This window comes from Equus asinus, chromosome 9, assembly GCF_041296235.1.
Source record: "Equus asinus isolate D_3611 breed Donkey chromosome 9, EquAss-T2T_v2, whole genome shotgun sequence".
NCBI classification, from domain to species: domain Eukaryota; kingdom Metazoa; phylum Chordata; class Mammalia; order Perissodactyla; family Equidae; genus Equus; species Equus asinus.
The window spans coordinates 63,148,882-63,161,799 of NC_091798.1; the positions used below are offsets into that span (position 1 = coordinate 63,148,882).

Consider the following 12,918-nt stretch of genomic DNA (forward strand, 5'->3'; position numbering starts at 1 on the left):
TCATATATGTTGCAAAATACAGCTCCATCTAACCTCAGTTTGGCCTAACTCAAATTGAAGTACGACAATTCCTGACTGCTTGGATTCCCGAGGATGGGTTCCTATATCACCAACTGAGGCTTTTTTTCATGTGTGTCCTGAAATCCCTGGGGTAGGGGAAGTTAAATTGCAACTTAGGATAAGCGGACAAAAAGAATTCAGGACACTTAAAAATGCAAAACTGTAAAAAGTAAATTGGTTGACAGAAGGAACAAAGAAGTTTCTGAACTTACTAACTAGTGAAGAACTGCCACTCAGGTGACTTATGGCAGGAAGAAATTTCCTTCCCTTGTCAAGCTCTTCCAGGGAAAAAGCACTTCCCCAGCCCTTTCCTGGGCCTTTGCTCTTCTCTTCCACTGCGACTGGAAGGACACCCAGATCCCTGGAGGAGAAATCCATAGACTAATAATTTGAACCTGAGGTTGTGAGGAGGAAGCAACAGAACTCCAGGGGGATGAAGGAAGGAAGAGAGGAAGAAGCAAAAGGCTAAGAAGCCCTAGAAGACAATGGGGGGAGGGAGACCACGGGAGAGGTTATCAGACGTCCATCCCAGGCACACTTGGTACGTGGGAGGCAACTTAAGATGGATAATAGAGAACCACCTTGCACTGCCCTCTACACTTGTGTTCTTGATTGTCTAACCCTCAGATTGTTCTCTCTAATGAACAGCTGAGGGATTTTACCCTTTCAACTCTTCAGGGCATAGTTAAGGGATTACAGCTGGATGCTTTAAGCAGTGACCTTTTGGTGCAAAAATAAGGCAAATCCATGCAAATGAAAACCTGGCAATTTTTCTTGGAACTCTCCTGATTTCCGCTTCTTAATGTGCACATTTTCAGAATTCTCAGGGAAGTCTCATGGGTCTTCCCAATCACAGAGTCAAGTTCTCACTGTTTTGTTATGATGCTTTTGAGAATCAACGAAAATAAAATTCTACACTGTTTGAAAAAAATGATTAGGACACCCTTTTCAATTCCAGCAAGGTGTTTCATTTAGGAAGAAAGGGCTATCTACAAAGCCAAAACCAAGACGAACTTGAAGTTACAAAATCTGTGAATTTTTAAAAGGAACTGTAATGATAGATATGTAAATGAATATGTGTGTGTGGAGTCGGGGAAGAAAACCTAGGTTTTTCAGTTCCGTTTTCTGACAATATGTCGTTACCAGGGTTTGGTGGAATAACTAGCACATGGTGTCATTCAAATCCATTTGTGAAATAAATTAATCACCTCAAAGAATCGCAGGCTATTTTGGGACCGTTTAGGTGCCATTTTTACAAATCATTCTGCCTGAAGAACCATCTCCTTCCTGCAAATTGCCAGAACTTATGGTGTAAAAGAAGATGAGTCTGTGAAAAAGTCAAAGAAGAAGCCAGAGAGTAAGGCCAAGAAATTAAGGGAAGTCAAGGAGTGAAGGACTAACCAGTATCCATTCGATCTGGAAATTTCTAGGCTTCAGGGCACAGCAGGGGAGACATAAAATCATAGTGGTTGAGACTGGATTCTGTAGTCAGACTTCCTGGGTTCAAGTTCCAGCTCCACTATTCACACTTTGTTAAGTAATTGCATGGCTTACCCTCTCTCCAGCTCAGCTTTTCATCTGTGAAGTGAGGATACTGATGTCACAGAATTGATACAAGGACTATACATAGCATGCTAACTCCTTGCACACGGGGAATGCTTCTTTCAAATACTATTTCCTGGGAAATTGAGGGCTTTCGGTGAAAAGTAATGCAATCTAGTCATGATTTAGACAGTTCAGTCAATGTTACTCACCAGAGCTGTGATCCTAAGTGACTCTCTTCATTTTTTTCTACCTGTTTCCTCATCTGTTAAAGAGGAATAATAAAATCTGCTTCTTGTGGTTTGTGAGATACTATATTTCAATATTTTTACAAGTTAAAAAAGAAAGTACAACAAACGTGTGAAATTATTATTGTTAAAGCAAACACTTCCATTATTCTTTATACGTTAATTTCCATGAATTCCAGGGGACCACGCTATTTGATGTCTGAAGTTTTGGGCAAGGGTTTACCTTAAGTATCTCCACAAGGAGAGGAGGTTAATTATCCCAACTTTTGAAAAGAAGAACCTCATTTAAAGGCGAAGTGTCTTCTGTCTTCCAGTCAGCTGCTTTTCTCCTTGGTCAGCCTCCTTCTTCCATCTCCACTCTCCACTGAGAGGTCAGGTGAGAAAGGTGGTCAGGTGAGGAAGGTGCCTACAGGAGGGTGTGCTGAACCGTATCCCTGGAGATCTCAGGAGCTACTGCATCCTAGAGTCTGAGGATGACAAATCCCACTCTAATGGGACAGAACTTTGCTCAGCTGTCAAGGTGCCTGAGTTAATTTCAAAATTAGATTTAGTGTGTAGAGAATTTTGTTTTAACCACAGCACGGTTCAAGGGATATTTAAATCTAGGGACATTTTTTTGTTAGTTCACCTTTTGAATGGTAAGACAAGCACTACTTTCATATAACAGAATAGTAGATATTCTTTCAGCTCAGAGCACATTTCTGCATTTCCCCAGTGTTATGGAGAATATCCATTGATAACTTTAATCAATTTTTAAATTCAAAATTTCCCATGGAAAAAAGCATTCTTCTTTGTTAAGGATAATTAGCTAACACATGCACACACACGGGCACATACACATTTGGACCTTAAAGTGATTTTCTTTTACTTGTTTGGGAACAGCATTAACCACCAGTATTATTTTTAAACTTTTGCACCACCATTCAGATAAGTTTTAAGGCAAGCAGAAGGCTAATATTTAAATATATTTCATATGGTCTGTTCTGCATGGTAAGATAATCTGGCTAAATCTTCTTTTGAGACATTCCTTCCACTTATCTCTTTGTTTCTGCAGCAGCCAGCTTGTTCTCCACCTCCAGGAGGGCTAACTTGGCTTTTCTAGGGATTTTCAATTATTTCCAGCTGTTGGACAAAATACAAGACTGAGAGCACCATGATTTTCAGAAGTTCCTCACCTCTCACATTTATCCTTTATCTTTTAAGTGCTCTGTTCATCATTATGTTTTATAAAGTGACATAGGTTATAAATCATCCTATATTCCCTTTTACATTAAGATTGCACATTTTGCTAAATTTTCACCTATTTTTCCTCCTTTCAATTGCCGATGTCTTCAATGTCAATGGCTCAGTTCTTGATGTTTTGTGTTTTTTCCTGAGACTTACTGAATTCTCAAATATGAAGGCTCTTTTCTGAAGTTATTCTCAGTGTGGGTTTCTCAGTGGTGGAGAATCCTTCTCGTCTGCGCTGCCTGCAGCAGCTGTGTAAATACAGCTGGAAACTTGCAAGTGGACAGGGTCGATTGTAAATAGGTTTCCTTATGTGTTTTGGAATGCTGTTCTAAGAACCATGAACCATGAATTTCAGATGAGTCTTCATAACTGCAACTTTCATCCACATATTTAATATGACTTTCTGGGTTTGGACAAAGCCTTGTCCTTCGTCAACATATTACTTCTTTAGCTTCAGGCTCTTTCTTGGATTTTCCATTTTACAGTACCTTAAAAGTCATAACAAACAGAAATATTACAAACCCTTTACTCTTCTGAATATTTGGTGCAAGGAAGGTGTATTAGTTTGCTAGGGCCAGCATACCAAAGTACCACAGACTGTGTGGCTTAAACAGAAATTTATTTTCTCACAATTTTGGAGATCAAGGTGTCAGCAGTATTGGTTTCTTCTGAGACTTCTCTCCTCGGCTTGTAGAAGGCCATCTTCTCCGTGTGTCTTCTCATGGCCTTCCCTCTGTTAGTGTCTTTGTCTTAATCTCCTCTGCTTACAAAGATAACAGTTACATGGATTAGGATCCACCCTCATGACTTCATTTTACCTTAATTACTTCTTTAAAGACTCTATCTCCAAATACAGTCATATTTGGAGGTATTCGGGGTTAGGACATCAACACACAAATTTTCAAGGGGACACAATTTAGCCCATCACAGGAAGGAAGTATGAGGAAAAGGGAGATGGTGATAAGAAACTTACTCAAGGCTTGCTATTGGAACATTGAATATGTGGGTTCTACATGCAACAGGTATAAAACTGAACTCATTATCACCCCCTTCTCCTCCCAAATCCTCTCTTCTTCCTGTATTTTCTGTTTTAGGAAGGACCGTCATCATGGAAGCAGTCACAAAGCAGAAACCTGGGATCATCTTAGACTCTTTTCTCCCGCTGATCTCCAGTCCTCTCTCAAGCCCCTAATGGTCCTGCAGTTCTACCTCTGTGATGTAACTTGACTCCTTCCCTCTTCTTTCCCATGTCTCTACTTTAATTTGAGCCATTCATAATTACTCACCTGGGTTACTGTAATACTCTCCTAAATGATCTCACTTCCTCAGTTCTACCCCTTCTCCCTGCTCAAATCCATCCTCCAATTGCTCTAAGAATAAGCTTTCTAGGAAAAAAAATTGGGTCATGTCACTTTCAGATTAAATTTCTTCAATAGTTCTATATTGCTTTAAGCATAGAATTCAATTTCTTAGCTCAAGCTTGCAATATAATTCTTACCCTTCAGGCTGATTGGTTGAAGTTGGGTCACATGCTCATCTCTAGCCCATTATCAGATCCAAACAACTCAGTATACTGATTGGCTTAAATAATTAAGACCTACTCCTTGGGGTCACCTTCCCTGGAACTTGTAGGCTGTATGAGGGAAGGATGGAGACCAGGACCAAATCAGAATTTCATTAAGAAAGAGAAGGAGGAAAGAGACAATAGGTGTTAGGCAGGTAACCAACAATGTCTGTTACAGACTACGCCTTTATGGAATTTATGGTCTAGTGGTGAGGATAGAAAAGTAAAGCCAAAGTTACCGTACAGCGTAATATGGACAATTGTAGAATTCTGCACAGGGTGCACTGTGAGCACAGAGACTCCTTTCTGAATTGGACCAGGGGTTCAAAGGAAGTTTCTTAAAGGAGGTGATACATAACCTAAATTTATGAAGAACAAGCAAGAGTTCACACATTGAAGAAGGGGGAAAGGGGCATTCTGGTAGCAGAAACAGAAAGTGAAAAGGCCCAAGAGTCATGCAACAGAGTGACTCATTGGGAAGCAGCACATCATTCAGGCTGACCAGAGAGGGACTAGAGATGAGGCTAGAAGGAGAGGCAGGGGCAGATCATGATACACCATAGAAGTTTTACTCTATAAAGCTACCTATAATAGCTATTGCTACTGTGTTTGTAACGCAAACACAGTATGCAGTTCCACTTAATGGAGCACTGTGTTAGGATGGGATAAACCCCAGCTGAGAGATAAAGAAACTGAGACTAAAAGGTTAAATAACTTCTCCAGGGTCACAGAGAGCTGGTTCTAACGACTTTATCATACACAACTTTTCACTTGGAACTCAAACTCATGGAACTTTCTTACCCCCAGCAAGGACACAGACTGAAAACAAACAAACTTGCAAGAATATACATTTGAGATACATATATGAAGATACATTTGAGAATGAACTATGTAAGGGAGATTGAAGGAAAATCTTGTATCTAGAGTACATCCTCTCCTTTTGACCAAATCCTAGGATTTCAGGGACAGAACACAAGGGTCAGTGTCTGACCCAGGGTTCTTCTTTTCTTATATCACCTGGCTGTCATCAGTCATTGATGGAATTTCTAGCTCATGATCTGCCCTTGCCTCTGCCTGGAAAGTCTCTTTCTCCCTTCTTCAATTTGCTGCCTTTTGTTCCTTCTTAACAAATTCAGTTTAAGCATTACCTTCCTTTAGGAAACTTTCTTTGAACCCCTGGTAGGATTTGGAAAGCAGCCTTTGTGCTCGCAGTGTACCCTGTGCAGGACTCGATAATTGTCCTTATCACACTGCACTGTAACTTTGGCTTTGATTGTTTCTCCACCCCCTCACCTCCGACCATAAATTTCATGAAGGACACTACCTACTTCTTTTTCCTCTTTCCTCAGAAAATCTTGCTTTTGTTCCGGTCTCTGTCCCTTCCGTACACAGTCCACATGGCTCAAGGAGGCCACCTCTTTCCCATCTCAAGGAATGAATCGGATTGTTTAAACCAGTGGTTCTCAGTCAGGGGCGAGTTTGCCCCTCCAAGAAACATTTGACAACATCTGGACACATATTTGGTTGTCACAACCGGGGTTTGCTACTAGCACGCAGTTGGCAGAGGCCAGAGATGTTGCCACACATCCTACAATGAAGAGACAGCCCTGCTTCCACGACCAGGCCCCTGGGCCCCATCGAAAAATTATCCTGGCCCAAATGTCAATAGCAGTGAGGCTGAGACACCCTGGTTTAAGTCAGTGTTTGCATGACGTTGCTTCCTGACTGTGAATGGTCTAGGGAGGAACTTATGCCCTAAGTAATCAATCAGACTGAAGTGAAGGACTGATATTCCATGACTGGGAAAGAAACGGACAATAAAGCTAGAAAGTTAGATTGTGGTCACATCATGGCAAGTTTTGAGTGGAAGGCTACGTATGGTCTTTATCCTGTAATGGAGCAGGGGATACCATGGTTAGAAAGGTATTTCAGGAAAGTGGGTCTACCATATAACCTGCATGACAGATGGGAGGGGGCATCCTGCATGACAGATGACAGCCAGGTGCACTGTGACAACTATGACTACATTTCCTGAGTGAGGTGACATGGTGTGAGTTCCTTTACGTCCTTTAGCACAGTCTCCTACATCCAGGACTCAAGAATGTTTCTTGAATAGTTGGATTGTAACTGATCTCTGGAACAGACTAAACAGACTGTGATTCTGACCCAGTGTTCTTATTTCTTAAAACATCTATGTCCCCTGTATGTCTGTGATTACAATGAAGAAAAAATAACATATAATAAATTCCAAACTTCTCTGTGTTTTGAAAGAACACCTTAGGTAAGTTTTGCAGAAACACTAAAGTCAGTGTGTATGTATGTGTGTCTGCATATGTTTTCCCGTAGAAGTAACTTTTTTTTTTTTAAGATTTTATTTTTTTCCTTTTTCTCCCCAAAGCCCTCCAGTACATAGTTGTATGTTCTTTGTTGTGGGTTCTTCTAGTTGTGGCATGTGGGACGCTGCCTCAGCGTGGTTTGATGAGCAGTGCCATGTCCACGCCCAGGATTCGAACCAACGAAACACTGGGCGGCCTGCAGCGGAGCGCGCGAACTTAACCACTCGGCCACGGGGCCAGCCCCCCGTAGAAGTAACTTTTGAACACATCTTCCCAGGATAAATTTTTGTTGCTGTGGCAGTGCTCTCCGGGGTTTCTTTTCGAGCCTACCTCTAAAGTGAATGCCAAAGATCTCAGTGTTGTGGTGCCCTTGACCAGCTTGCTGGGGCATCACACAGGCAGAAGCAGCCCCCAGGCTTCTGCCCTCTCCCACCACCCTGCTTACTCTCCAGACCTTCCCTCCCTCACTTCCCTGTCAGGTCAACACTGTCCTTGAAGGCATTAAGAAAATTTGTTGAATTGTTTCTTCCCGTTTTTCCTAGCAATGGCTCCCAGGTAAGTTTATGTAGGAAAATGACTGTGATATTTTAGATTAATTCAGGCAAGCTCCTAGCGGGCCCCTTAAACATCACACCCACTGGCAGTCTAAGTATTTGCTGCCACAGTGGCCTTTGTAGTGTGAAAGGAGATCTATAGTCCTGGCAACAAGTTTATAGAGAATTTATTCCTTAGAATTAAGAGTGTAAAATATTGCTTTTCAAGGTGTGCTATTTCAAGTACCCCAAAACACTTAAATCTAAAAAATAAGACATTCTATAAATACATGTTTTTGCAAATCCCCCACCCCTATCTTTTTCTTTTGACTGTTATAATGGAAAACATTGCTTTCAGTGTTTAGACGTAAAATGTGGACGGCCAATTTAAGACATTGTGATCTTTTATATCTTTTTTTCTTGGCAAAGCAATTTAATTAGGAAATAATCTTCCCTTCTAACATCTGACACTAACCATAAAATGATATCCTGTTTTGTTGGCAACAAAACCAGTTTGTAGCAAAATTCTGAGCTATTCCATTACTACGAAAAGATAGATTTTAAATAAGTAAGGAGCTTTTAAAAGAATCAGAAATGCAAAGCACCTTTTTAAAAAAGCAATCTTCAATATTAAAAAGTACAATTTTAGTGGGCCAGGGAGTGGGGAACACGCTAAATCTTCAGGGAAGGAGAAAGCAGCACCAGGGTAGCGCCTCTTGGGTTGATCGCACCAGGTTGCAGCTCTTGCTGTCTGGGCACACATGTCCAAGTGCGCGCGTGTGACTGTGTGCACGTGTGTGTGTGCACGCGTGTGTGCTGAGCGTGCGCGCGCGCAGCCACGAGGCCTCCGGGCCGGCCTTCGAGACGCTCGGCCGGGCCTCCTCGCGGGCGGGCGGGAGCGGGGCGCGTCCCCGGCGGGCCGACCCCGGGCCGTGCGCAAACGCGTGCAGTGCTGGCTCTTTGTGTGGCCGTGTGCGGCTCCGCGCCGCCGCCGGCACCATTTTCTGCTCCGCTCGGGACAGGCACATAAAAGGGAAGGCGGCTGCCGCCGTCGCCGTCCTCTTTCCCTCAGATGCCCTCTGCTGCAGGTTTATTATTACAGTACGGGCCGCGCCGCCTCTCCCCGCGGATCTGGCGGGCCGCCGGGCTGTGCAGCGCCCTGGCCGCCTTCGCGCCTGGCGCGCCCCCAAACCGCCTCCTCCGCCTCCTTATTTGTCTGCAAAGCAACCGCACGTCGAAGCGGAGAAGCCCGGCGGGGGCGGGAGAGGCAGGGCCGGGGGTGCGCGCCGCGCTCCGGGGGCGGGGCCGGGGCGGCGCGCCGCTCTGCGGGCCCCTTTGTCCCCCGGGGCCGCGCGGGCGCGGGGGCGGCCGGCGCGGGGCGCCGGGCTGCGGGGTGCCGGGGCGCGCGCGCGCGTTGGCCGCTTGCCGACGGGGCCCCGAGTCGCCGATTCCTGCCGAGTAAGCAGTCTGGCTCCGCCGCGGCAGCACAGTGGCAGCAAGGCTGGGGCGCTGGCGCCGCGCCAGCCCCATCAGAATTAGCTCATTGTTCACTAGCACACTAGCAGCAGAGAGAGAGAGAGAGGAAGAGAGAGAGAGGAGAGAGGGAGAGAGAGAGACTGACTCTTAGAGAAAGACAGACTCACACACTCTTGGAGAGAGCGCTAGGCAGGGAGACCTTCCCCTCCTTTTTCCAAGGCTGCACTTCTTGGAAGTGAAGCCGGTTTGGGTTTTGTTTCCCTTCCCCCTCCTCCCTCCTCTTCCTCCACCCCTTTCCCCTCCCCCTCCCCCCACCCCCCAGCTGTCTTTCTAGCATGATGCCCTTTTTCATCCACATTTGTGTTTCAGGTGTAGAGAGGAGAGAGTGAACAGGGAGCGGGGCTTTTGTCTGTAAGTATATGCCATTTCCATCCCCGGCCGGGAGCGCTGCTTTCTCTTTTGTGTCGATTTCTTGCCGTTGCTCTTAGCTGGACCCTTAAACCCTGCAGAGTTCATGCTGCTTTCCTCTAAATTTTACAGAGCTGAAGCATGTACCTTGGGGAAATTCTGGCATTTTGTCCCTGCTGCATTAAGCCTGGAATTTAACTTGAGCTTTTTTAAAAAATGCACAAGTTAAAGAGGGAGAATTCTTTTGGGAAGGGGTGGGGTTTTTTGCTTGTTGGTGTGGTTAATTTTTGTTCTTCTTGCTCATAAAGCATGGTTAGGAACTGTTTGTTTCTTTGCATTAAATGCACTTTGGTGCATGCAGCCCCCTCCCTTTTATTAAATGAATTTGTGTCCCTCCATTCTTACACTTTATTACTTTCACCGCCGCTGCTGCCGCCGCCGCCAAGGGTCTTTTAAAGACATTAGATCTTGCAACACTTTTTTTGTGCATTTGCTTTCAAAGCAGTTGAACTTTGGGGGAAGGAGGGCTTAAAAATAAATGACTGCTTTTTGCCTGCTGATGATGATAATCTGATTTGCATTTATATGTATCTATAATAACATTATAGGAAAACTCTAAGAGCTCATCATACCCTTTTGGAGAACTTTTAGTTTCTCCATTCATCTTAATTTTTGTTATAACTTATGTTAACAAAAGAATTGTGTTCTGATGCCAGAAAGGTTGAGAGGCAAATCACTGCAGCATGTACATTAATGTTTATTTGGTTTAGGGAGAAGGGCATAATGGTGTAGATTCCTGACTTTTTTCCCCCAGTGTAGTTTTTTTTTTTTTTAAACACGGAAGGTTATGTAATGCAGTGCCATTTCCAAAAATATCCACTCTGAGGCATTACACTACACGGTGGAAGGCTGATTCCTATTCTGCTGTCTTGATTGCAAATATACTGCCAGTAGTATGTCTGGGAACAAAGAGCAGCCAGAAAACAATCTATTTTTATCACTTGGTTCTACTTTTAAGTTGCTAAACCTTTTGAACTCCTGCAATTTAAAGATGAACCAAACACTAAGAATAGCCCAGGACTCTGCAAAGCCAGGTCCCAGGGATTCCTTTGTCCCCTGTTTAAGCCTATAGCCCTTTTGGAAAGCTTTTTCAGAAGCCCCAGTGGTTATAATAATTTGCATGTAACTTATCTTAACCACAGAAAATGGTTATTTGTCTGTAGCTGCTAAACAGGCAATTTTTTTATTTGCTGCCCAGTGGTGAGGCGATTTGTCTACTGTATTTAAACATATTTTGCAGGTTGGTCTCTCTGGACTGAAGAGAGGGAGGGTGCAAGGCCAAGACTGTTACGATTCTCAAAATGGTAAGAATTGGTCATCAGAGGAGATTCTCAGTAGCTTCTTATCAGTCTTTATTCCATATAAATATCAACCACCCACCTTCATCCTGCCTCACCCCTTCATTGTTCCTACCCCGTCTGACCTTTAAAAGGTTCTATCTCCAGCATGTGGGAGCTTTGCAGTACAGCAATTTATATGAATTGGATCTGGTGAATTAGATCTTTTGATTTTCAATCATTTTGAATAGAAAACTGAAATTCCTCTTTCAGAAGTGAAGATTTATTTAACTCGAACGACAGAAACCGTTCTGTTCTTTAAGAAGAGTGATGTGTTGTGACATGCATGGAAGAGGTGGCAACAGCAGGGCTCCAGCAAAGCCCTGGGTCTTATGTGAGAGAGAGCCAGAACTTCTCCACATAGTAGGAGCCTGTGTCCAGCTAGTCAAACAGCTGTAGTCTTTGCTCTTCTTAAGAGCAGTAGGTAGGAAGAGCATGGACTTTCATAGTAATACACTCTGTCTGTTGTATCTCAAGTATAATCAGTGTTATTTTTTGTTGATTTACAACTTCATGGACGAGAGACATTTGCTCAGTTTTAGAGGCAAGCATGTTATCCTCTAAAGGAAAGCGTAACTATTTCTGACAACCATTGTGATCCAGAGAAGGCAGTTTAGTGTTTGATGACTGACTAAAGAAAAGGATAAATTATGCATTAAAAACAGCTAAATAAGTATATTAATCTTCTATGAAAAATTTCCTCTTTGGAAATATGGTTGAACTGAAAAAATAATGGAAATGTCATGAAACTTTTCAGATAAGTACAGCATGTCCTACTGCACATGTTTATACTCTTTAAAAACACCTCTTTGCCACTTAGAATGTGTGATTTCCAAATTTAGTTTTAGTTTTTTCTTTTAAACGAGGGTGGAATTTAATGAATCAAAATTGAATCTGATATACTTGCTGTTTTCTTTGAGAACAACCCCAGTCTAAGCTTCCAAGGAGAAAAATGAATCAGAAGCAATTAAATGAATTCAGCTGGAATCCTATTAAGAAGTAAAGCTCTTTTTTTTCTTTGTGTTTGCCTCTGCTGTCACTTCAACAGGTGGGTGTCAGAGCACCAAATGAAATAGTTCTAGCTTGGACTTTGATGATGATCAAATTAAGGAATTTGAGGTAGAAGGGCAAAAGGGAAGAACAGAAAATTAAACTGATCAACAGGTTTTGTGCAAATGGTTCCTAACTTCATATTAAATCCTCAGTAGCCATTGTCATAGAGTCCTAGGAGGGTAATAAAATGAACTGCTGCAGAGTATTTTTGTTTATTTTAATTATCTCTGACTGACCACATCACCCTGTCTTCTAGCTCTTTATCTCAGAACCTTACCCTCGCTGTCACCATAGATGGACCATGAAGGTTCATGTATGTTGTAATATATCAGGTGACCAGTTTGGTTAAACATAAATTTGACCGCTGACCCTGCCAAAACTAGCCCTATAGATCAAGCTCCAAGAGTAAATATCTTGTTTCTCTAGTAGTGAGTGGAATGAACTTTGTGGAAGGCGAGCATGTGTGCCAAAGCCGAGAATGAAAGTTGGAACGTTTTGAATGCAGAAGGGCAAATTCGAATTATTATTACATGTTGTTAATTTCTTACAGTTGTCGTTTATGTATGGTGGCAGAATGAGAAATCACAGTTTGTTGCTCTTGGAAGGAGTTTTACTCATGGAAAAATTCTCACAAGTTTTTGGTGATCTTTTCATCAAGATGTCAGTCCCTTTTGGCACAAGCCCATTGCCTGAAATGAAACCACCGACAGTTATTGTCTGTGGGTGATTCCAAGTAACTTTCTAGCAATTGTCTTATTCTGAGAGATCTGAGCTCTTAAAAGTCTTTGTGCATATTAATGTAAAAAAAGTTTCAATCCTGATTTTTTAAAAACTGATATTAGAGGTGTCTTGTACCTCCTTTTCTCATTTTTGGCAAAATGAAGTTATTTTCTTGCCTTAATTAAAACTGGAATTACTTGGCTGATCTCTGTAACTAGCATGCTTGGAGTAAAGACTTAGCCCACATACAATAGAAACTACTGCTGGGGAAGCAGTAAATTTAATACCTGGCCACCTCTAGAAAATATATAAACATGCCTTTTCTGTTAAACATGTATTCCGTTTACATGA

General features: G+C 42.7%; 1 protein-coding gene across 6 annotated transcripts in view; it reads left to right on the forward strand.

Moving 5' to 3' along the window:
* Nucleotides 1–8,856: 8,856 nt before the first annotated feature.
* Nucleotides 8,857–12,918, forward strand: part of NREP (neuronal regeneration related protein) — a 28,347-nt gene continuing 24,285 nt past the window's right edge. For 2 of the 6 annotated variants that reach the window (XM_070517609.1, XM_070517610.1), the window contains exons 1-3: nucleotides 9,082–9,178; nucleotides 9,359–9,400; nucleotides 10,698–10,761. Coding sequence is in view for 3 of the 6 variants with exons in the window: in XM_070517610.1 (XP_070373711.1) it covers nucleotides 10,759–10,761 (3 nt within the window). In the remaining 3 variants the exon portion in view is untranslated. Of the gene's footprint in view, nucleotides 8,972–9,067; nucleotides 9,401–10,697; nucleotides 10,762–11,714; nucleotides 11,843–12,918 lie in introns of those variants that run through there. The other 4 variants (XM_044780097.2, XM_044780098.2, XM_044780095.2 and 1 more) reach the window with 4 other exon arrangements.